This window comes from Acomys russatus, chromosome 25 (genome assembly GCF_903995435.1).
Source record: "Acomys russatus chromosome 25, mAcoRus1.1, whole genome shotgun sequence".
Taxonomy (NCBI): Eukaryota; Metazoa; Chordata; class Mammalia; order Rodentia; family Muridae; genus Acomys; species Acomys russatus.
The window spans coordinates 31,969,278-31,995,125 of NC_067161.1; the positions used below are offsets into that span (position 1 = coordinate 31,969,278).

The 25,848-nt window shown below is 51.7% G+C and overlaps 1 protein-coding gene across 1 annotated transcript in view; it reads left to right on the forward strand.

Moving 5' to 3' along the window:
* The window catches only part of Adamts2 (ADAM metallopeptidase with thrombospondin type 1 motif 2), a 211,171-nt gene that overhangs the window by 64,582 nt on the left and 120,741 nt on the right, over nt 1–25,848 (forward strand). Inside the window, exon 3 of the mRNA XM_051167249.1 lies at nt 5,025–5,184. Coding sequence (XP_051023206.1) covers nt 5,025–5,184 — 160 coding nt within the window. The remainder of the gene's footprint in view (nt 1–5,024; nt 5,185–25,848) is intronic.

Here is a 25,848-nt window from a genome sequence, read left to right on the forward strand (position 1 = left end):
AGGGCAGGCATGGCAGAAGGAGCTCGGGGCTGTGGTCACCTTGTGTCCTCAGTCAGGAAGCAGAGAGCCTTGAGTGTACTCTGCTCTCTCTCCTTTTTACTCAGGCCGGGACTCCTGTGTGTGGCATGGTAGCGTTTCCCTTAATGTCACTTAACCTCATCTAGGTAACCCCTCACAGACAGCATAAAGATTCATTACCATGGTAATTCTGAGTCCCACATAGTTGACAAGATCACTTATTACCATCAGCCTCTGGTCTTGGTGGTCATCTATCCTTAGAAGTCATTATGTATTGGTTTTCAGGATGATGAACCATTGATCTTGGGGACGGTTATCGTTTGTTGTCAGGTGAGGTCTTGCATTGGTGTTGGAGTGGTCACCCATTGGTCTTGGAAACACCTTCCCGTTGTATTTACACATTGGTCTTAGAGCTAGTTGCCCCTTGACTTAGGGTCTGGTCACTCATTGACTTTGGAGGTGAATAGCCACTTCTCTTGGGAGTGACCGTGGTGCCCAGGTGATAGTCTCCCAGTGGTTTGAGAGGACTAAGTTTCACACAGGTTTATCAATATGGTATGTGTGTGCATTTCACAGCACCCAACAGAGATGCTTTGTAGGCTCCTAGTTGTAAAGGACCATGTCGAACACCTCTATCCAGAGCACAGGAAACTCGCCTCACACTTCACACTTATCTCAGATTCATTTCTGGGTCCTCAGAACCCTTTCTGTCTGTCTGTTTGACTCTCGGCCAAATGCCAATGTCCCTCCCCTGTGCCCCGCCCCCCCCCCCCCCGCCCAAGTCTCCAGTTTCTTGGCTGTTAAGTGGACCAGTTGTTGTTTCCTTTGTACGAGTTGCTGAAGGAACATGCCAGAACCAGGTCACCCATGATTCCAGTGCGCTTCCTGTAGAGAAGTGTAAGGGCTCCTAGGCGAGGAGCTTGGGCCCTGGCCTCCTAATAATGACATCAAGTGGACACGGTGTCTCACTTCAGCCCGTGACCTTCCACTAGGAGCCTGGCCTATAATATGAAGGGAGCTACTTATCATCAGGCCAGCCATGGTTCTCCAGGCTCAGGGCTGCACTGCGCACGTCTCCCAGCCTGGGATACAAGGATCTTTCCAGAAGAGGGGACATGATGCTCTAGTGACCCTTTCTCTAATTGTTTCAATAGACTCATCTTTCCTAGGATTTCACCTATGAGAAACCCCTTCCAGGAGGCCTGAGCTCTGATTCCTAGACAGTGTGTATCCCTGGCAGGCCCCTTCATCCTCTGATCCTTCTCCTTGGAAAGCAAACAGTGAAGACGAAAAAAGCTTGACTTGCGGCCCACCAACAATGTGTGCCCTGGTTCTAAGGATGTCCCAAACCTCCTACGCTTCTATAGTAATTGTGGTCAGGGAGTGATGACAGACCCACCCCACTTACAGCTGAGGAACAGGAGACCCAGAGAGCTTTGGTATCCTGCTTGAAGTTATGCATCCAGAAAAAGGGTGCCAGCAACCCAGTAAGCCACACTCCCAGGCTAGCGCATCCTCTGCCAACCCCACAGGGGTTGATTCCCATGCTCACTCAAAGGCTTCTATTAATAAAGATGGCTCTGAGATGCCCATCTCCTCTAAAACCACGTACATGAGAACCATCCATAGAAGTAACCCTCGCTGTCACAAAACTCACAGCACGCACCAGTGGACAGTCTGTGCTCTTGTCCTCAGCGTCATGAGTCCCTCAGAGGATATGTCCTGATGCTTGGGGGTCAACTGTACACTCAACCTGGAAGCATTTGCTTGGTCCACACCGGGACTGGTAGTGCCCTGGAACCCAGGGATGAGTCATAAGTGTGGGGCCTGAAGAGTTCCCACCAAACCCTCATCCCTCTGAGCCCACTGACGTTAACCCACTTCCAGGCCTCCTGGCCTTCCACCCCGCTGTCGTGTAGGCAGTGGATCCTTCATGGTCCTCTGCTTTTCCTCTTCCCTCCTCGCTCAGAGTGACTCCTCTTTACCAGGCCACCCATTTGGCCCCAGAATTTATTTCTTGATGCTGCTGCTTTAACAAGTGACATGCAAAGATCAAAATTCATTCCCTCATAGTTCGGATGGCTAAAGTCCGTACTTAACATAGCCTGCTTAAGCTCCGGGACTCTGCAGGGCTGAGCACTCCCCTCTTCCAGATCTGCGTGGCTGCTAACACGTTGACTTAGCTCCAGGATCAAATCTCCACCCCCCCACCCCATCCCACCCCACCCCACCCCCTACCTATGCCCTGTTTTCCTCTGCCTCCTCATACATGGAGGTAGGCGCTGGCTGTATTTTAGGACCACCCTGATAGGTAGGGCGGCCTCCCAAGCTGTAGAGCCTCAACTTGGTCACATCTGCAGAGTCTCCTTTTCACCATATATGCTGCCTTGTGATTAGGGGCTAGGTAGATTGGGGTAGGGGGACTTTTCAATCAACTCCAGACCTGGAAATACTTCTGCCTCTGACATCGCTCTCCTAGTAGAATCAGATCTGTCCCCAAGTCTTCTTCCAAATGGGACTTCCTCATTTCCCTGGAATCTACATGCCTCATTCATGCCTTGCTCCCAGAACTCCCAGGCACCTGCGGCTTGCTCTCAGCTCCCCATACCCACTTATATTCTTCTAGTCCACCCTGCTTACAGCAGCTGCGAGTCACATGGAGGTCTTCCCTGCCCAGATGCTTTCAGGCTGCCGATACCCTCCCCACGGACACCTATTTCGTAGTATATGCTATGAGCATTACCCGCTCCCAAACCAGGTTCCCAACCTCCCAAACAGCGAACTTATTCTATTGATGGTGGCCCTCTTCTCCAGGCCTTTCCAGGTGCCGTGTCCCTCACCTACACATGGCTCCCACCTCTGACTTTTCCGGCCGACAGGAAGGGTTGGGGTAGGTTTTGGCTAGACACTATCCTTGTTTCTTGAGTCTGGGCCTGATGCTGTCCTCTGTGCAGCTGGCCCTTCCACCAGCCCTTGCTTGTGATGGGAACTAGTCTTCCCCAGTGAGCATCAACCCCTGATACCGGGCTTTCCCAAGGTGAAGGCAGCAGGTATATGGCTACATCTTGCATCCTACACTGGGAGAGTGATCTATACAGCTACTCTGGCCCTCATGGTCAGGGTGATGATGTGACAGATGGTGTTTGGGTTACTGGGGCGTGGGGCGGATAAGGAGTAGTTTCTGAACATCTGTAATTGGTGATACTGGGGAGTGGACAGGGAACCCCGGCCAGCTAAATTCAAGCAACAGAAATGCCAACCCTTCTGATTGGCTGAGAGAACCTGTCACTGGTGTGGACTCCCCTGCTTCTTAACTCTGAACAACCAGTGGAAGCTGGTCAAGTCTTCTGTGGGTCATAACTGTGTGATGTAGAGGGATTACATCCCTAGGCTAGACAGTGTGAGACTTTTGACTCCCAGATGACAGACCAAAGAAGCAAAGGATGGCAACTGGAGTGTGGGGCCAGTGAGCTGGGTGACACCAGGTGCCTGCATCAGAGGAAGGATCTTTGGGAGGCTCTGAGCCTGATGTGAAAGAGAGAATAGGGGTTTATTACCAGGTGGCCCAGGTGGATGATGGGAGCAGGGACTCCTATGCTAGTATATGGCAAGTTTGGGGTCAGTGGCTCAGCCATGTCCATATTTAACCTAGTGACCCTTGTGAGGCTCAAAACACAAGTGGGCTGAGAGCCTCAGGTGACACAGAACACATGTTCCAGGACAGCCAGGGCTACACAGGGAAACCCTGTATGCTTTATTTTCAGGTGTATTTTTAGTTATGTGTATGCAAGTGTCTGTGTGGGGTATGTCTGTGTGGATGGGGTTTCCTTAGAGGCCAGAAGAAGGCACTGGCTCCCCTGGATCTGGAGTTCCTGGGTGTTGGGAGAAGTCGACCACGAGTGCTGGGGACTGAACCTGGGACTCTGCAAGAGTAGCAGGTGCTCTTAACCGCTGAGCCACCTCTCCAGTTTCTGCAGTTTTGTTGTAAAAGGTGAAATCTCATCATTTTAGTGGTGGGGTTCGCAGCATTAAAAAGCATTGTTTGTGGCTTTAGAGGTGGCACACTGAGTAAAAATACTTCCTGTGCGAACCATGAGAGCCTGAGTTCAAATCTCCAGAATCCACAAACAGCTGTGTGTGCATGTGTGACTGTCTATAATCCTTGCACCCTATGGGAGGGGTGGGGTGAGAGGGAGAAGACAGGAGAATCTTCAAAAGCATGTAGGTCAGCTAGCCTGATACATGCAGCGAAAAGACAACAGAGGGGACCAGTTTAAACAAGATGGGGAGGCATTGGAGGTTGTCCTCTGACCCCCACATCTGAGCTTGTGCCTGGGGCTGTCACTCAGTTGAAAGAAAGCTAAGAAAGCTTGCCTAGGACGTGTAAAGACTTGGTTTTGTCTGCCTAGAATAGAGCGTGGTGGCATACATCTGTAGTTTTTAGCACTCGTAAAGTAGAGGCAGGGGGTTAGGAGTTCAAAGTCGACCTCGGCTACATAGTCGGTAAGAGAGCCTATTCCCCTTTCTTTCTTAAGAAAATATGGTTCGGACTGAACTGAATGTGTCTGTGGGTGATTCCGTTCTTGGTTGATAGTTTTGACCTGTGTCTTTGGGCGACTCTGTGTTCCTGGAGGTGGCCTGTATTTGATGTGTCGTTGGGTCCTCTTGAGCTCATATTGCAGCTGTGCTTGAACTCCTTCAGGCTACTCTTGACATTTGGGCTTTAGAAAGACTTTTCTGGAAGGTGAATGGAGATGTGAGGTGACGAAGATGGGGGCACAGAGTCTCTCTTCCCGGACAGGGTTCAGCATCTTTTCTTCCACATGACCAGAGAAAACCAAAGGAACACTTCCTAGTGGAGTCTGAGCAGATGAGGACCACTCTGCCTGTGTCCTCCAGCTGATGAGATGTGCTAGAGGGAGGTACTACCCCCAGAGGACCCTCCTTGCTGCTCTCCATCCTCTGTCTATGCACCGGGAGTCTGAACTTCTCTTTTGCCTCTGCAGGCTGGTCTGATCCGGATGGAGGAGGAGGAGTTCTTCATCGAGCCCCTGGTGAAGGGACAGAAGGATCAGGAGGCTGAACAAGGCCGAGTGCATGTGGTGTATCGCCGACCCCCAACTCCCAAACCCCCTCCTGTGGAGGAACAACAGGCTCTGGACACAGGTAAGGCTGCTGCACAGGAGCAGGCTGGGTGGGGAACACTTCCCAGGAAACATCTGGGGGAAGCTCAGTCCCCCTTGCAGGCCTGATTGGAGGCTGAAGCTGAGCCCCAGCTTACTGGATTAGAAAGGAGTCAGCTGCCTGCCTGGATGGATGCACAGGGGCTGGGGGGGGGGTGGCAGGGGGCATGGGTGTGTTGGTGTGTTGGTGTGCTGGTGTGTTGCCACAGAGGGCTCTGAGTACGTGTGAGTAACCAATAGTGGAGGTCCGCACTGCTCATAGGTCTAGGGCCCTCACAGATGGAGGGCAAGGCTGTCTAGTGATCCATCTTCTGTAAGGAACAGGAGAGAGCTATGTCAATACAGACAGTGTCCTGTGTCCTCCAGACAGCTCCTGTCTCCTGCTCCTGTACTGCCCAGTCTCTGTGATGGTGCCTTCTGCTTATCCCAGAATTTCCCTAGTCTCTCAGAAGAAAAGGCCCTGAGCGTTCTTTCTGTACACCCCACCCCCACCCCAGCACACACTTTGAAAGAAACCTAGGGGCTGGAGAGATGGCTCAGCGGGTTAAGAGCACTGACTGCTCTTCCAGAGGTCATGGGTTCAATTCCCAGCAACCACATGGTGGCTCACAACCATCTATAATGTGATCTGATGCCCTCCTCTGGCCTGCAGGTGTACATGTAGGCAGAGCACTGTATACATAATAAATAAATAAATCTTTAAAAAAAAAAAAGAAGGAAAGAAAGAAACCTAGACTTTGGGTCCAGGGATATGGGAGGCGCTACTGAGTGGCCTGAGTGACCAACTGGCCGCCTGGCTGTAGCCTCACATACCTTGCCAAGACAGCCTGACCCTCCCCAGAGGTCTCTGGATTTGGGGTACTGCATTGTGCAGAGGCCTGCGGCAGGACCTGAAGTGCTTTTGCACACTGTGTGTGGATGAGGCCTCCTTGCCCGTGCCTGGTTTTTGCCAGGCAGCTGGCCAGCTGGGTGCTTAGCCCTTGGCCTTGGCCCCGGACCCAAGGCTGAGGAAAGCCATGAAAGATGGCAACAACAATGAGTGGGGGGCCCCAGAATGTTGGACCAAGCACATCTGCAGGCAGCTGGTTAGTAGCCTGCCTCCCCTGACCGGCGGCGAGCCCCTCCCTGGGCTGTGATTTATTGAAATCGTCGCACTGTTCTAAAGTGGCCCCAGATCATTTATTTTATTTCCATATGACATTCTGGCTTGACAGATCAATTGGGCACAGCCTGGCAGGGCACCGTTCTAATTTTTAGGCACCATGTCAGGTCCCTCAGTAAAGGAATTGTTCATTGGTACGCTGGCATTCCTGGAGATAATTAAGTTTTCTAGCTGTCCCCTCTTCCCTGATACTGAATAGCCAGCTACCTTAGCTGTCAAGCTGGGTTTCTGGGGCTGCCTGCTCAAACTTCCCCAAGCCTTAGCCTCACCCCCACCTTTGGGCTTTCATGCATGACAGTAACCCTAGAAGGCTGGAAAAAAATGGGTGCAGGAAGTTCCCCAGACCTAGAGCAAGGCCTCCCCCTGGCCTTGCTCTCTTGCCAGCCAGTTGCCTTTGAACCAAGTTGGCTTTTGTTCCCTTATAACAGCTGATAGGTGTTAGAAAATTCTGTCTCTTGGAAAACTCAAGGCTGGCCACTTTGGCCTTGGTATTACTTTCAGTAGGCTGGCCTCTCTCTACTGGAAGAGTCTGGGTGGTTCTGGCCTCTCTCTCTCCCCACCCCTGGGCTCAGGCAGGGCGAGGTGGAGCCAGTACTGTGGAGCTGGCTGGGTGCCCTTGGCTTGTGTCTCCAATCCCAGATTCCGTATTGGGCTTATCTTTCTGCCCTGGAGCCCTTCCCCCCAATGATCTAGCTGGCTTGGTTTTGTTTTTCCTGACTGTGCTTAGCATCTTGGCATCTTCTGTTGTGTCGTCCCTCTGCCTTGCAATCCCATGCACACATCCCTAATGAGAACTTGGAACTGAGAACACAGGAGAGAAATTTCAAGCACAGGATCAGCCCAGAAACTACTGACCCCAGATGGTGCTGGATGAGGCCAATTGCCCTGGTCAGGATGAAGTCGAGCTAGAAGGTGGGGTGGGTGGGGCCTGGCCATCAGTCATCAGAAGAGGAGATGAACCTGTCCAAGGCTGAACGCAAGGCTACAGTCTCAGGCTGCAGGCGCACGCACTCCAGCTGGCAGCTTAGACTGCGAGTGAGTGTAGGTGGGGGCCATGGGCTGTAGCATCAGACCACAGGACTACGCTCTGGAGGCTAAGCCTCCCTATGCAGGGTCAGCGTGATAAGACCCTGTATTCCCTGAATGTGTCTGATGGTTCCCAAATGGCCCATGGCTAAGGTCGACTCACTGGCTGGAGGGGGTCCAGACAGTTTATGCCGGAGCTGGGCCAAAGGCCCAGAGTGACCTCAGACAGTTCAGCTTTCCATCAGCCTGGGCCCTGACAAGGCACAGACTTATAAAATCTGTGTCCCGTGGCTGGGTATAGCAAGCCAGGATAGCTTAATAGGCCCAGGGCTCTGGGGCCTCAATACCAAGGCTTTGTTTGTATATGTATAGGAGATACTATGGGATATCTCCTATACAGCTACACAGCCTGGAAGCTTGGTGCCCCACCCCCTCCCCACTGTGTAGCTAGGCTGAGGAGGCAAGACATTTAGGAGGTGGGGTAGCTTGTAGAGACTCTAGCCTCATCAGGGGACTCATGGAGTTGGTTGGGGCTCACAGGAGTGAATTCATTCTTATAAGTACAGATTTTTATAGACTCAGCTCACTATACATGCTTGATCTCTTTCTGCCTCTCCATTGTGCTATGACTCAACCCAGGGAGTTTGTATGAAGACACTAGCATGATGCCAGTGAACACCATGAGCCAAATACACCTCACGGATTTTGTTATAGCAGCACACAGTAGACTCATACCCCAAGGAGACCTTATTGGTCCATTTTATGTTTTGTTTATTGTAATAAAATGCCTGAGTCAGTGTAACTTTATAAAGAGAAGAGTTTTATTTAGCTGACACTTTTGGAGGCTGAAAGTCCAAGATCATGTGATCCTATTGGTTAGGTCTCTGGAGAGTTCTTTATGGGCAGTGGCAGGACTGCCTGCTGAGGTAAGAGAGCACATCTTCAGGCAAGAGGCCAAAGAGTGACACACCGAAACCAAAGCAGATCTGGTGGGAACCTGATTGATGCAGGCTCTAGAAGGCCAACTGCCTAGGCTCGGGCGAAGCTGGACTGGAGGGTAGAGTAGGTGGGGTCTGGTCACTGGAGGAGATTATACTGTCTAAAGCTAAACTCTAGGCTGTAGTTATGGCCTGTAAGCCCATACTCTCCCAACGAGAGCTCAGGCTGCTGAGGGTCTGCCCCAACAGGATACGATCTCAAGACACCCCAATAAGTATTGATATGGAGGGGGTAGAAATCAAGACCCCAGAGAAAGGGAAACTAATGTTTCAATAAAAATGTGAGTTCTGGGTCCATCCTTGGACTCTATCCCAGCTTCTATCTCTTGTCTTTGTCTGGGGTTCTTAAAGATAGAACTGGTGCTGGCCAGGACAACAGCTGGAGCCCTGGCCAGGCCAGAAGACCTGCTCTGCACTTGGAACTGGGTGATCTTGCCATGTAACTCATCCTTAAGCATAAGAGAGCTGTGCAACACTAGCTGGGTAGACATGCATTATATCATACTTTGGGGGAACCCAAGGCCAGAAGTCACTGTCACTGAGCTGAAATGGAGATGCAGGCAGGGTCACACTGCCTCTGGAGATCCTAGGAGGGAATTCATTGGCTGTCTCTTCAGGCTCTGGGCTTCTGGCTTCCGTTGGCATGAGGGTGTGTCACTCCAAGGCTGCCTGTATGTCACTTCTCCTCCTCTGTGCATGTGTCTCGCCTCCCTATGTCTCCCTCTTGGAGGAAGGTTGATTCCAATTAAGGTTCCTGGGTGGCCCAGGAGCACCTCCCCATCCCAGGAGCACCTCCCCATCCTAGGAGTACCTCCCTATCTCAAGATCCTTGATCCAGTCGCCAAGAGTTGTTCTGTCATGGAAGGTGCTAGTGACAGGCCGCTGGAGTCAGAACCCCCTATCTTCAGTGACTCCCTTTCAGCTAAGTGCAGAGGGAGAATCTGAGCAGGATAAGCCATGCATGGTGCTCTGGTGGAGCATCTGCACACAGGAGTAACTTAGGCAGATGTCAGCCCACATCTGGAAAGGCCAAATGAGGCCACATACACAGAGCAGCTGGCCTCACTGTTGGCATCGAGGGCCATGTCTCCACTCAACTTGGGATTCTATGGAGATCCCTGTGTCAGAGTCTAGAGATCCCACTTCCTTTCATACCTACAGAGCTGTCTGCACGGTGTCTCACCATTAAGACAAGAGCTGCGCCTTTAATCCCAGCACTCGGGAGGCAGAAGCGGGCGGATTGGGGTGAGTTTGAGGCCAGCCTGGCCTACAAAGTAAGTCCAGGACAGCCAAGAAACCCTGTCTCAAAAAAAAAAAAAAGAAGAAAGAAAAGAGCTGCAAATTCAGACGCTTTCAATGAGACAGTGGCAAATAACAACAAAATCCATTCTTGGCTCCCGTACCCTGCCCCCGCCCCAGTGTTGTGGATGAAACTTGGGCTCCCGTGCATGCTAGACAAGCATCCTACTCCTGAGCTGCACCCCCAATCTCCTTTCTTCACTTCCAGGATAACTAAGGACAACAAAACATCTCTGTAAAGGTAACAGCAGCAGCATGGATATGGCAATGTGTGTCATATGCCCCTGCCTTATCTCTGGCACAGGGCAGAACCAGAGACCCCCATTTGAAGTGACGGCTCCCCTCTTCTCTTGACTGTATTCTCCTAGGTAGCCTCATGGATTTGGAGCAGCTGCGTATTTTAGCATCAAGAGAATTCAGACAACAGTTTTTATGAGAACTCTCCAGTGTTTTAAAATGTGGCTTCAAATTTTGGAAAAGCAGCATATGGAGCAAAGAAAACAGGCCCCTCCCATTGGCCGTGGCTTCTGAGATGCAGAGGCTGAGGCAGTTTCGGTTTTCCCAGTGGGGCTGCTTCCCTGGGGTCCTCCTGATATACCTCGGAATGAACAAAAATGAGACAGGTGGTTCCTGCTCTGCAGACTTGCTTCTGGGCTGCTGTGCCCTCAAGGCCAGCTGTACACCCTGCCCCAGGGCTGAGAGAAGTCAGCAGTCCCGTGCCAGTGACCTTGGCTGCCGCCGCCTCCTTTTCAGAAGCAGCGGGTGCCAGGCCTCTGCCCGCTGCTGTCAGGCTTGGGCGTCCTCCCTGACAGGCAGAGGAGGCTCCGTACCACAGGAGCTGCTTTGCCCCGAGGCTGCCAAGGCGAGCCTGCAGAGAGAGGATGAGGCAAAGCGGCTCCTCCACGTGGCTGAGTGACCTGAGAAGTCTCCACCTGTTGGCCCACAGCCAGCCCTTCCCCTAGACAAGGAAGCTAACCCATCCAGACCAACCTCATCGCGTTACCTCTCCTTGACCTTAGACAGACATTTTTTCCAGGCTGCAGGGAGCCGTGCAGGGCAAATAGGGGTGTGAGAGGTGAACAGAGCTGGTGCCCAGGGGCTTAGTGGGGGCCGTAAGTACAGCTGACCCAGGATCTGAAGAGTGTCCTATATGCAGTGGACAGCCATAAAAAAAGTCTCTTGGGATCTGACCAAGCATCCTGCATGTTGGCAAGCCTGCGCAGGCTGCGGTGTACTAGAGATTGGAGGTAGGGATGCCTTGGGGGTGGGGTAGTACCGAGGTATGGAGAATAGAGCTGAGGCTGTCTGGATAAGCCTCGGGATAGGACAGGAGATGTGAGGACTCAAAGGCAGGCAGATCACCAGGACTCAGTTTCATGTAGATAAGGCAGAGGACTCAGCCAGGGGGGAGGGTCTGGGTGTGGAGAGGGGCACGGAAGGAGATTTGAGAGACCTGAGAGGAGGTAGAGAGAGTTGGGAGGGGCTGCAGACTTGCCGGCAACCAGATGAGGGAGCCATTTGGTCCTGCAGACGTTCCCATGGCTCTCAGCTTTTGGGGGCCTTTGCAATCGTACCACAAACCCAGTGGCTTAAAACAGCATAGGGTCGTCACCCAGAGCTCTGGGGGTAGGGAATTAGAAGATGGGTCTGTGAGAGCGTTTCTGGCCTTTCTCAGCATCAGCCTATCTCCCTTGGCTGGTGGCTGCTTCATGCTGCTCTCTGTGTTCACTTTACTTCCTCTTCTGCTGAAGGCAAGTCCCCCTCCTCTTCCCCACTGTGGAGATGTCTGTGATGGCTTTTAGGGGCTTCTAAAATAACCTTGGACAGCCTCTCCATCCCAAAGTGCTCAATCTAATCTCATCTGTAAGGGCCTTGGCATTAGACGGTGTCGGTGGTGGATTCTGGGAATAAGTTGTGAACATCCTGGGGGCAGTGATTCAAGCCACTAAATGTTGAACCACAGGGGCCACACAGTAAGCTAAAGAGAGACCTTTGGCTGGGTTTAGGACCGAATTCTGGCCTTGGGTCATATACACATGCCAGGACCCTTCTACCTGAATTCATTTCTTGAGCTTCTTGCCAGAGCCCTGGGTTCAAGCTCTCGTGTGTGGTGACCCGTTTGCCTCCATGTCCTGTCATGCTGTCCACACTGGACCTTGTCCTCAATGCCCCCTCCTCCACTCCTGCAGCTTCGGGGACACAAGGGGAACACTGGTTGTGAAACCTGAAGCAGCTGGCCTGGGCACAGGGAGGTGTATTTCAGAGCTGAGTACACCCTTGGCAGAGGCGGCAGTGAGTCCGTCCTGCAGGCTGGGCCCTTGGGAGAACTTAGGAAGATGCCAGGGTGGTGACGTGGCCTCACGCTGGAAAGGGTAGGCGGGGCCTGCCTCTGGGAGAGCCAGAGGCTGTACATTCCCTGAGTCCCTGAATTGTCTGGGGCCAAAGCTGTCAGCAGAGTTGGCGGGGGCCCAGCCGCCTGGCCTGGCTGGCTTCCTGGGTTAGGGATCTGCGGTGTGGGAGTGCTGTCCTGTCCGTTCTTCCGAGGCTATAAAGGCGGAAGCTATGCATGCAACAGCTCAGGCCCCTCCCCATCCCTCAGTAGAGATAAGACGGGGGTGGGGTGGGCTGTCTTCATAACAGTCTATGCCTGGCACCCTGTCTGACTGGTGCTGACAGGCCTGCATGCTTGGTTGCTCTCTTCTGTCTCCAGCTTAGATTTAACCATTCATGTGCCTCAGGCCCTCCCCCCCCCCACTTCCTTTTATGATTCTGTGGGCACTGGTTGAGGGTTAAAGACCATCGGGAGACAGTAGCCCAGGAAAGTCTTGGATAGTTGGTTCCTGGAGAGATGATGATCAATGTCACCTAGAGGATGACAATCTCAGTCCTGGCTTGGCTGTAGCCCCAACTCAGATGCAAGAGACAGTTCTTAAAATGACTGGCATCTCTTCAAAGAGCTGCCTAAGCATTCACAGCTGCTCCCAGCAAACATGGGGGCAGTTTGGTAGAGGGCACAGCATTGTGTGGGAGCTAATTTGGTGAAGGGGAGAGTGTACATGGGTAGACCCTACCTGGCTGACTGAATATAGGGCCTTAGGTAAGGTGTCCAACTCCCCTGTGACTCAGTTTCCCCATCTCTAAGTAGGTATAATGTTGAACCGTTGGGATAAGGCAAGATCATCTGGGAGTCTTTTGTCCAGAGCCCCTGTGTTGCTATCGTGTTAAGATCCCAGGAACAGTCTCTTGGAACCTCAAGTCCCCTCAGCCCTCGCTGTCCCTTCTCTCTTGCTGTCTCTTCTCCAGACACAATGAATCGATGCTTTGCCTTGCTTGCCCTGGATTTGGGTTGCAAATGTCCCCCAAAGAGCTTTTCTGGCGGCACACAGTGACCACGCTGGTTTCCAGACAGCACGCAGCTCAGAAACAAAGCGGCATAGGGTTCACAGGTGTGCCTGAGTTTAATTAATAAGGCTAGCGGTGTCTGCTGGTTATGCTGGCCTTTAGCTCGTCATGCCTGCTCTCTGCGGGTCTCTAATACAGCAGATGCCAATTCCTGGAAGAGATGTGACGTCTCTAGGGACAACTCTGCATGTGGGTAACGTTTGTGCCCGAGGCTGGAATTTTCTAGGTCTACTCAGACCACACCTTGGAGGGGTAGGGAGATGGCTGGGAGGATAAAATATAAGCCTCACGTGTGTGAGGAATGGAGTTCAGAGCCCCCACCCCCATATAAACAGGAGGTGCACCTTCGTACCTGGCCTGTAATCAAACGTTTCAGAGATGGAGATGGGGGTGGCAGGGTGGGGTGTGGAGGGGGAATCTCCGGACCAATATGGTGGTAGACTAGCCAAGCTGGTAAGCTTCCAGTTCTGTGAGAGACCGTCCGTGTACCTGGTGCCTCTCATGGACACCTGTAAAAGATTCATGGGCTTTGTGTGTTACAAAGACATAGGCAGCAAGCATCTATGAACTATTCCTGGACAAGGGCCTTGGGGAGATACAGAGGGTCCCACACCAGCCCTGAAGTCAGCCACCATGATGGCAATGACAAAAGGGCAAGGGCAGGTGCAGCTCAGACACAGCAGCACCAGGGCTCAAGATCTGCACCCTGCCCCTCCCCCACCACAGCTGGAGCCCTCTGCCCAGAGGCCCAAATTCCTCCTCCCCAAATTCTCGGCAGGACAGCGGGCACTTCAGCCAGCCCCCGAGCCTGAAGTGTTTTCTATAAAAATTTCCAATTTTCCTTGACCCATTTCTCTCTGAAATGAATCCCAAGCAGCACTGTGCACTTGGCCCTGAAGGAACTCTGAGCTGGGGAAAGGTCGCGCAATTAGGTGGAAATGCTGGTGTCTGGTTCTCTTCTCCCTCCTCTCGGGCTTTATTTTTCTTTCCTTTAATCACACCCTCTCTCTTGAGCCCAAGCTGGAGCATCATGGAGCCATGGAAGAGTGAAGATGGGAAAACAGGGTCAGACCCCCTAATCTGGCTTCTGTAGGCTAGGTCTTGGAGCTTGGAGATCATGTGAGCCCCAGGGCCACAGCCCCTACTGTTCCTTCTGCTTGCAACACTTGTCCTGGCACTTGTTGTCACCACCCCCAGCCCAGAGTGCCTCTCTCACCAGTCCTCACTGTTAGCGTCCAGGCCCTTGCAAATGCGGTTCACCAAGGGGGGGATTTGCTCAGGTTTGCGGGCTGCAGCCTGCTGTCCTCCCCCCCGGCCCTCCCCCCACCCCCTCCCCTGTTCCAGCTTACACACACAGAAAATGAACACTAAGCAAAGTCAGGCTACACTCTGGAGTCAGGACACCTCCGCCAGAGGTCCAGACTCAGCCTGGCTGTGGTCCTGGTGTGTTTGAGTCTGGAGAGGTGGTCATCATGGTCAGCATGTGACACTGTTTGTGGGTGGTGGCTCCTTTAAGAGGTAGGGCCTGGGAGGGGAAACTTAGATCACCGACTGACTTGTATATCTTTGGAAAGCACACTAGGACCCAGCCTCTTGGTGTTCCCTTCTTTTGCTTGGCCACCATGAAGTGAGAAATCTCTGCCATAAACTTCTATCGTAATGTCCTGTGTCATCACAGGCCAAAAGCCACAAGCCAAAGGCCTATGGACAGAAGTCCCTGAAACAGTGAGCTAAAATAACCCTCTCTTTCTCTGAAGTCCATTGCCTCAAGTGCTTTGTCACAGTGATGGAACGGTTAAGGCGTCAGAAAAATGTGTCCAGAGCTGATGGGAGGAGTCCAGTCAGAGTGACTTCATGACAGAAAGGCACATCCCTGGAAGAGGGTCTGGCAATGGCGAGGGCTTGCAGGACAGGGCACGTTTGCAGAAGCTGGGCTGGGAGCTGGGCTTGTAAGGGAAGGCATGTGGAACCCTGGGGACCATGGAGGGCTCAGTAACACCTGAGGCGTGTGCTGCTCCCCAAATCATATTAGTAGCTAGTCAATAGAGGAGTCTGGAATCCAGGGGCGGGGGGGCCTTCTTTGGTGCCACATGTACGTTCTCGTTCATTCATTCCTTCTCTCAGCATCTCACCATTGTGTTCATCCCCCTCCCTACACCCCTGCCCCCCAACCCTACCCCATCCCCCACCCCAACTCACCCCATCCCACCCTACCCCACCCCACCCCACCCTACCCCACCCCACCCCACCCCACCCCCACCCCACCCCTGCTACTAGATATATCTAAGCAAGGCCCTCCTCCCTTGGAACTCACAGTCCGGCAGGGGAGACACCATGGGCAGAAGATTACAGGGTGCGAGATCCCTATGGTCAAATGTAAAAAATGAGTCAAAGAAGAAAGAGAGAGGTGGGTCAGTGAGGGCTGTGTTCCCCATCTTGGGAGTGGACAGCTCAACTGAGACCTGGGTGATGGGGACGTCCAGTGCTGCCAAGAGCTGCCAAGAGTGTTCCAAGCAGAAGGAACAGCAGGGCCTGCAGCCTTGAGGCTGTCTCCTGTCTGAGCATTATAGCCTTGGCTAAACTCCTAACAGGCCCTGTCATCCTGATGCCTTAGTCACGGCTCTCTGCAACCCTGCCTGGCTCAGTGGGGGCTGTTTTCCCTGGACCGTGGACCAAGCCCCCATTTGGCTCTGGGTTTGTGGGGTGGGACACAGGGACCCTGGATGCAGCGGACTCTGGGGTGCTCTGGAAGTCCCTCTTGCCTTGGATAACAGATGTTCTGTTATCTCTTCCTAGCCCAGCCTGCTACTTTGGGGGCAGCAGTCAGTCACTGAAAAGAAGATGGACGTATAGAAGTATGCAGGCAGGGTGGGTGGCTCCAGGCAGCTATCTGATACCCTACCCACACTCTTAGGCAGTGCTGACTAGAGGCTTCTCAAGACCATTTGGGAGTTCCGAGGGACCCCTTGCCCATGGTGTGGCCTTCTCTGAAAACTGAAGTTGGGGGACATTCTGGCAGCTAGCCTTGGGTTCTGTTCTCTGAATCGGAAACCATGACTGACCCCTCACAGGGGTGAGCTGAACCAGCCTGCCCGTCTCTAGCTCTGGCTCTGAGCATTGAACCCGCAAGTGCTGGCTGAGTGACTGGCTTGCCTTTCCAAGCTCTGAGTGCCAGCTCACACTCAGGAGAAGCCAGCCTGTTCCCCAGGCCCGGTTTCTCAAGTCTCCTGTTCCAGGTGTAACAGGGCTGATCCTTGCTTTAGCTTTCAAGTTTTTGATTACTGTCAGCAATGGAGTGGTTCTCCATCTGAGGCCTTTGGAGATTCCTTCCGTTTAAGTCTCTTGTCAGTTTCTCTCCCAGGCTCATGCATCAGGACCCACCTTTGTCAGCGTTAGATACTGACTCTGTCAAGTCTGATGTGAGCCTCTTCCCTGGGCTGTCCTCCCTGTTTCTGGATTTGGTAGTGAGGGCTGAACAAAAGCTTGGTCTTTCCTTCTTCAGGGATCTGAGACTGATGCTCCTGTCTCCTGGAGCTGAGTCCTCCACTTCAGGGATGGGCACATTCTTCAGGGGCTCTCTTGAGGATGAGTGTGTGGTATCACGGTGTGATTTCATCTGCAGGCTTATCCTGGAAGCAGGGGAGTGAACCAAGGCTGCAGAGGGGGACTCTAGGCAATAGGTGAAAAAGGACCATGACAGCATTTGGCAAGTGCTCCCCAAGTGCTCCTCACCCATCAGGATTCCTGTAATGAGCCCCGGGATTGATTGGTGCTACATATGTGTCTACTGAGGAAACTGAAGATCTGACCCTTGTCCACGTCAAAGGTCATAGGTCATAGGTTGTAGAGTCACAACATAGTTGTAGAGCCAAGACATCCAACTGCTGTATGGACCATGGAGTGGGCCTTGATGCGATTCAGGGCTGCTGAAGCCCTGCACACAGAGCCCTCTTGGCCAGCTCCAAGGCTGGGCAGGCAAGACTCAGCCGGCTCAGACCCAGCTGAAGGCCGGCCATGCCTGAAATGTTTCTTAGCACCCAGCCCGCTTCTCTGCTTCAGAGCTGCAGAGGCTGAAACCCTGCGAGACTGAGTGAGGATGTCTCCAGGTCACAGAGCACATTAGCTGTGGGGAGACTCTCTCGCTTGTAGGGAATTCCCAGCATTGGACACAGTGGTTGGCGCACAATCGTAGCCTAAATACCCATGAAAAGAAAGGACGAATGGGGCTGCCTAGAAAGCCTGGCCATGCCATCCTGATTCCTGAAGCACATTGTCCCTTGTACGCATTTGCAGGCTCGCTAAGGAGGTTGGTTTTCATCCCAGTGATACCAGGATGCAGCCCACACTTTTGTGGCTCCTGGCTGCAGGTCCCTAAGTTTGCAGGGGTGGGATGTTGCTGGCGCCACGAGACATGGATGTTCACGTACCTTTATCGGCCCTGTCTCCTCATCACTGACCAGGCCGGCTACCCATCCCACAAGGCCCCAGACCTGAAGGGCCTCACGCGTGCCATAATACTCTCTTGCCATTGTCTTGGGATGCTTAATTGCTTTTCACACGAGGTGCTTTGCATTTTTCATTTTGCAAACAGCATAGTTGGCCCTATTCATCACTCTGTTCTGTGTCACCTTCGTCCTTGTGGCCTCCTGATGCTGTGATCCAGACTCCAAGGTAAAACCTACCACTGAGCACTACCCAAGACATGCTGGCTCCCTTCCTTCTGAGCCTAAGAGCCCAGCCTTTTTAAGGGTTAACTTTTAACTTGTTTGGGAATGAACACCACAGGTCTGTTGAGGACAAGAAAGGACAGGCCTGTTCTTGTCCCAGGCCCCTCAGAGATATGTCTGGGGATGGCAGTGCAGTGAATCTCAGGCTCTACCCCAGGATACTGTAGAACTGAGGAGACAAGCCAGGGCAGCAGAGGGCATGGGCTGGGATGGTGGCCTTGCTATCCTTAGCTAAACTTACCTCTACTCCATTGTCTTTGAACATAGACGTTTCCATGGAAACCATATTCTTTACTCATGCTGTCATTCAACTCATCAGACAGACATTCACGGAGCTGTCATAATAGGACCCAGCGCTGTTAGGATCTGGGGCCACCCTTCTGTTGAGACCCACAGTTTTCAGCCTGTGGGTTGTGACCCCTCTGGGGATGGAATGGCTCACATATCAGATATCCTGCATTTCAGATAGTTATATTTTTGATTCATAACAATAGCAACATTACACTTTTGAAATAGCAACAAAAATAATTTTATAGTTGGAGAGGTCGCCACAACGTGGGGATCTTAATTTGTATTAAAGGGTCACAGTGTTAAGAGGGTTGAGAACCATTGGTCTACAGGGTAAAACATGACGGACAGTGCCATGCTGGTGTTGAGAGTTGGTGTAGGTGACAAGTGACTTAAAGGGGAAAGGGGCTGGGAGCATAGGATGAGAGGATTTTGCTGGATGGTGGTGGCACACGCCTTTAATTCCAGCACTCGGGAGGCAGAGGCAGGCAGAACTCTGTGAGTTCGAGGCGAGCCTGGTCTACAGAGTGAGTTCCAGGACAGCCAAGGCTGCACAGAGAAACCCTGATTTGGTGGGGGGCTTGGGGAGGGGCGGGGGGAGAATTTGATGGCGGGATGGTTTTGATTAGAACTGGACTCTAGGGGCTGGAGAGATGGCTCAGAGGTTAAGGGCACTGACGGCTCCTCCCGAGATCCTGAGTTTGATTCCCAGCAACCACATGGTGGCTCACAACCATCCATATAATGTGATCTGGTGCCCTTTTCTGGCCTGAAGGTGTACGTGCAGCCAGCACACTGTACACATAATAAATAAATCTTAAAAAAAAAAAAAGAACCGGACTCTACTTGTTGGGGAATTCAGCATGAAGGCCAGAGTATAGGGTTAGAGGGGACTGCCTGAAGGGCAAAGCTCAGTGGTCCTCATGGGCTCAGCCTTGGGCTAGGGCTTCTGTGAGTGGCATAGTCTACTCCATGGAGGAGGGTGAGGGAAGAAGCAGTGAACCAGGAGGAGGCTGCCCTGTGGATGAGTGTGTGGCCTGGAGCACCATAGCTGTGGGAGAAGATTTGTGAGCAACATAGAAGAAGGTAGCAAGAGTACTGGGGTCCTGGCGAGCCATTCCTGCATCGCTCAGGGATGATGCTACCCGCCAGGCATGCCCACATTCCCCTTCAGGATCAACCAACGCTAGGAAGGAGACTGCGAGGCAGCTCAGCTCTCCTCCCAGTCTCAGGCCCCACAGACCAACCAAGCTGGTGCTTGCAGGAATCCCCTCTTCTATTCCAAGGTGCAGAACTGGGCAGGCCTGTGTGTATCTGGACATTTTCTCAAGGCTTCTGTGTGAGGCTCTCTGGACACATGTTTGAGTCCATCGGCAGATCCCCAGATGGAAGAAATGCTGCCTGGGGTAGGGGCCTTTCTTTGGCTTAACTGCAGGGACTCTGGGCTGTGCCATCAGGACCTGTATCCAGTCTTTTGATACATAGCTTTTTGATAGTTCATGTGGCAGGGCTAGGGCCAGGGATGGAGTGGCCATGCTGGGGAGGACAAGTGAACTTGGCAAGTGGTGGGGTTAGGGCAAAGAGTTGGGATGGGTAAGGTCCTTGAGAGTTCCAGACCAAAAGCATAAGCTTCCAGAAGTAATTAAAGAATGAGATTCAAGGGGCTGGAGAGATGGCTCAGAGGTTAAGGGCACTGACTGCTCTCCCAAAGGTCCTGAGTTCAATTCCCAGCAACCACATGGTGGCTCACAACCATCTATAATGAGATCCGGTGTCCTCTTCTGATGCGCAGGCAGAACTCTGCAAGGCAGAGTTTCATTTCCAGAGGGCTGGGGACCCAGCCAAACCAAACGGCCGCCTTCACTCCAGTCCTCCCATCTCCATCCAAGGTTCTGTTCAGCCTGGATGGAGTGTTCCCATGCCCATCTTCCTTCTGAAAAGGAGGAGGAGGAGGAAGAGGAGGAGGAGGAGATTCAGAGAGTTGAATTGAGGAGCTCATGGGGACTCAGATGAGGAATGAGAGTCACACTGGCTCTTTGAATCTGTCCCTCATCCAGGAGCCCATTGCCATGGCCAGTCATGGGTGGAGACATATGGATCTGGGATGTAACACCTGGGCTCAGAAGGAATACAGCTTAGGGAAAGTCAGAGCTCCCAGTGATGGGAGATCCATCCCTGATACATTGTCCAGAGCCAAGGGTTGGACATCCACAGAGGGCAGAGGAGGTGTATGTGGACACAGTGAGGACTGGATGGGCAGTGAGTGGAGTGGGCCTGGCGTAGGGGCCATGGGTAGATATAGTGTGTGTATCAGGAAGGCCTCTCAAGTTTTAAGGGAGGCTGGAAACCACAGTTTTACATAAAACGTCTTTTTCAAATGTTGGCGCTAATTTAAAACAAACAAACAAGCAAATGCAATGACAGGCCAAGCTGCATGAATATGTGTGTTATATGGTGCCTGAGGACCTTCACCCAAAGCCCATTCGCTCAGGCAGCAGTCAGGTGCCCCATGCTCTTGAATGTGGCTGGTGCTGGCTCTGAGTTAAAATGTAGCTCAGAAGTGTTTTATTTCATTTTGGGATCATCACCAGAAATCTTTCCAGTGGTTCCATTTCTGTGAAAAGAAATCTGTGGTTGTCTTGTTTGTCTTGGAGGCCTCAGAGGAAGCCCATCTGTGGAGCATTAGCGAGAGGCGGTGGGGGCAGGGCACGGGGGACACTCCATCCAGGCTGGACAGAACCTTGGATGGGGATGGGAGGACTGGAGCGAGGGTGGCCGTTTGGTTTGGATGGGCCCCCAGGCCTCTGGAAATGAAAGGCTCTGCCTTGCCCAGGGCAGCATGAGGCCACTCCATCGTTCCGGCCAGACAATGCAGGGCAGGGCAGACAGGGCCTGTGTTTGTTTCATTTGGCACTTGAGCCCAGGGGACTGAGTTTCAACCTTCTTGCTCATCCTAGACCCTCATGCCAGGACATTGTTTAGACCCCGCAGCGTGAGAAGTAAATAGTGCTCTGCAGCCATAAGAGAATCGTGCCACATGTCACCCCAAGGCCTGATGGGAAGGTCACACGACTGTGTCCCTTTTCTCTGAGCTGCAATCTGGAAGCTTTAGCCTCGATTAACAAAGCTGAGCACAGATTCGTCCCAGTTCCTTGGACTGGGAAAGGACATGGGTCCCTCACACACCCTGGAAGCAGCAAACCCAGAAGAAACCATGTTGAGTCACTGAGACACCTCACATCTTAAACCCTCAGTGGAGGGCAGGGTCTAAGTCTAGTGGTTCTAGAATTTGTGGGTGTCCCATAAACTACAGCAGGCAGTGGGGAGCTCCGCTTGGCTTTGGCTCTTTGGGTCCTGGCTCTGGTTTGGCCTTGATTTATTCATTTGGAAGATCGGGGGAAGGGAGTGCTAGATGGAAGCCAGGCCCCACCCACAGCTCACAGGCTAAACCCCTGCATCTTCCTTCCTCTCCCCTCCCCAGCAAATTTTATTTGACTCATAAAATGTCTTCAAACCCTTTAAGCATATACTTTAAAACCAGGAGATTACATTAAACTCCCAGTGTTCGTTGCCCCCAGAAAGATCAGAAAATATGGCAACTGGATATGAGCCTGTGGGCTGTGTCAAGACAGCAGGCCCTTGCCTCTAATGGATGGGGTGGACACAGCCCCTCTCTCCCTGCTATGGATATGTTAGGGCCTTGTCTTCTCTGGGTGGATGTGGTGGCTAAGGCTCCCAGACAAAGGTTACTTCTGATTTGGTAATCTTATGCACATAGTGTCTCTGTCTCCATCTCCGACTCACTTTCTCTTTTACATTGTGCATGTGCGTGCATGCGTGCATGCATGTGTGTGTGTGTGTGTGTGTGTGTGTGTGTGTGTGTTATTCAGAGCACAACCAACTACGTCTTCAACTGTGTGGGAAATGCAGATATAAAGTGTGCTACCCTGACAAACTTCCCTGAGCCAAAGCTCCAGGACACTCAGGTCTGGCCTGTCTCTAGGTGAATCCTGCTCCCTTTAATAAACCTCAGTCAACACCCCAGGCCCCGGCTACCAGGAAGCTACGTGTTCTACAGGATTCTGCTCACCCATGTGACTGTTCTGTTTGGTTGTCTTCCTCCAGGCCCAGGCCAGCTCAATCTCACCCGACTCCTGTGGGTGCCCTCTTCCGCATATCCTTCTACCCCGAGCTCTGCCAAGCAGTTGGCCTTGCTGTCTCTCAGAGCGACATGCTTGTCCAGGTCCCTGGTTCTTTCTCCTGACTTGCTCATGTGACACATGCTGACTGCCGTCTCCATGGTGGAAGTGGGGTAAAGTCTGCTGAGACCCTACGTCTCTCCAGAACGGAGCTACATCTCACATATTTCCTGGGAACGCCCAAGAGTGTGAGGCGGTCAGCAACAGAGAGACTCTGCCCTCAAACAATTCTGCCATGCTTCTGCCTAAGGGGTAGCCTACTCTAAGCTCTTGGAGGGAGCTTACTGCTGGCCCTGACATGACCGTTCCAGCTCCCATAGAGAAGGCATTTTGGCAAGGGCCATAATTTTCGGTGAGCATCTCCAGCCAGGACATACAGAATCAATGTGGGACATAGTAAAAGAAATCTGTCCTCACATCTTTATCCCAAGGAGAAGGCATCCCACCTGGATCCCTGTATCAGCTGAACTGGAGTACACATGCAGATTCTGAGCTCATACGGGCATGCATGTGTATATATGTATACATGTGTGTGCATGTGTCACTGGGGCTGGAACCAGGACCAGGGCAACTGGCACAGCTCAAAGAGAATATGTTAGGGAGAAGGGGGCCTTTTTCTTATAAGACAAGTGAGAAAAGAGAATGAAAGAAGTTGAAAAACTAAGGCACACTGAAGTCATAGATTATGATAGGGGAAAACTACAAATTTCTTAGTAGCCAACGCAAGTGAGTATAAGAAGCCCTGCAGCCCAAGACAGAGGCATTATTTTAGATAAACAAGATGAAGCCCAAACCGAGCAGGAACACGCTATCATCAGACAGAGAGCAAAGCATAAAGGCAAGAGAAGGTTGAAGGTGCAGGGATGAGGCAGAAATATCTGGCTGCCAGAGACAAGCCGCGTAGCCCTATCAATCCCAGACAACAGACTCGAGACAGGAGACGCGGCGAGGGAGAGACAGGTCAACGTTTAATGAGAAAAGGTTCGTTTCCCCCAAGACGAAGCTGCGCTTGCAAAGGTATATTCATTTGGAAAAAAAAAACGGCCTCTATGAATCTAAAGTAAACTTTCCTTTCCTGAGATGGAGAAAGGGCCAAATCTATTATCCTTTTGAGGGGACATAAGGCCTTTTTCTCTCTCTGTCTCTAATTAGTATTAGATTAAGTGGATTTAAAAAAAAAAGAGTCAACAAAGATAAGGAATTTCTGAATAACAGGACACAAACAGCTCGCTTTAACAGCCACAGATGACTTTCGCTTGGGCTTCTCGCAAGCATATGTACAGCATTGTGGAAAATATAGCCCTCAAGTTCAAATCTCACAAAAATGTCAACGAACGATTATAAGACAGATCTTGCTTCCTAGCTGCTGTGCCTCAAAATTAGAAATTAATAAGATTCCTCCCATCTCCCTGCCCAGGACGAGCTTCTCATTATTTGGAAGTTTAGAGACAATCTCTTAAACAATTTGTAGGTAAATGAAAAACCAGCAAGAGAGATTGGAAAATACTTAGGAAATCCAATGATCATAAAAACACTGTATATCAAAACTTAGATGGCAATTTATATGAGAAAAGAAACCTGTAAGTAATAGAGATCAGTCTCCAACTCCCAAGAACTTGAGGATTAATCCAAAGGACATAGAACGCATTGCCTCCTAGGGCCAGAGAGATGGCTCAGTGGCTAAGATCACTGGCTGATCTTCCATGGGACCTGGGTTGAAAACCTGGCTATGGCCCTAGGGGATTTGTCACTCTCTTCTGGCCTCTGTGGGCATTGCATGCATGTAGTGCCCAGACATACATAGCAAGCAAAACACATATACATATAAAACAAAATAACAATAATAAAGTTTTTTTTTAAATCATAAAAACCGCTGGGCGGTGGTGACACATGCTTTCAATCCCAGCACTTGGGAGGCAGAGGCAGGTGGATCGCTGTGAGTTTGAGGCCAGCCTGGTCTACAAAGCAAGTCCAGGACAGCCAAGGGTAACACAGAGAGACCCTGTCTCGAAAACCACCCCCACCCAAAAAAAAATCATGAAAATTTCCCCTCTGGCCACTGTTATTGGTAGGAGGTTACTGGTCAGCATTGACAGATCTTTTGTGGTTTTTTTTTTTTAATGCAAAATACATAATTCTGCAAGAAATTTCAGGAGTGTGTGTGTGTATGTGTGTGTGTGAGTGAGTGTGTGTGTGTGCACGCACACCTGCCTCCTCTCTCGTACTGAGGCTTACAAACATGCCCATGCAAGGTTTTTCACATTTGTTCTAGAGATCTAACTCAAAACCTTTTACTTGCTAAGCAAGCACTTTACAGCTGAGCTATGTCTCCGGTCCCCAGAAATCTCAGAATTCAAAAGCCGTGATGTGCGAGGAAACCTTTGTGGAAAAGTGGGGAGAAGCATAGAGGGACCCAGAGGGGACAAGAAGATCAACAGAATCAACTAACCTGGGCCGAGGGGGGCAAACGGAGACTGAAGCACCAACCAAGGACCATGCATGGACTGGACCTAGGCCCCTTACACATATGTAGCCGATGGGCAGCATGGTCTACATGTGGGTCCCCTAGTAAGGGGAGCAGGGGCTCTGACATGGGCTTGGCTGCCTGCTTTTCGATCACCTCCCTCTGCTTGGGCTCCCCTTTTCTGGGAAGTAGCGGGGACAGGGGGAGTAGGGAGGGAGAGTAGCGGCAACAGAGGGGTATGGTCAGGATATAAAGTGAATTTTTTAAAACCCACACAAACCTTGATGTAGGGGATGGTCTGGAGGCTTGCTTCGTCCTGCGTACCTCTCCCATGACTCCTGCCTTTTTTGCAGCAGGATAGGGTGGAACCGTTCACCTGGGATTTCACTGGTAATGACCAACTTGACTCATTCAGAACACTAGAATCTGGTTGGAACTTGCCCAACTCAGTTTTCAGCAGTGATGTACTTGGGGCCAGACCTCTGTTCTCAGCTCCTACTCCCTAGGACCCTGAGGCTGCTTCTGTGCATAGTGTCTCCACTCTGGGCCATCTCCGCTCCGGTTAGCGTCGGAGTCTGTTCTCCGTTGTCACTAACACAGACTGGATAAGTTCCAAGGGAAGAGGATTATTTTGGTTGGCAGTTCTTGTCCAAGGTCAAAGGGCCGCATTTGGTGATGCCCTTCTTGCTGGCTGAGTCCCAGGGCAGCACAGCGGGGGGTGGGGTGGTGGTTAAGGTACAGGGAGCACATGCGTGTCCCTTCTGGCTTCTGTCTCTGTTAAGAAACCACCGGGATTCTAAACTGGGGATCCACCCTGATGACGTTATTTAATCCCAATTGTCTCCCGGAGGCGCCAGCTCTGTGCACCGCAGCCAGATTAAATATCTACCTTCCTGGTCTTCACAATGGGGATTCAGCTGCAGGGAGGGAGAACAGACAGAGCCCCCAGCTTCTCCCCAGAGGGCACTAGGGACAAGCTTTTGTATCACCATCTTCTTGCTGTACTCTGGGGCATATACCTAAGAGGAGAGTTGCGAGGGCCCAGGGTAAGTTCCTGATTAACCATAATTAATTTTAGATTT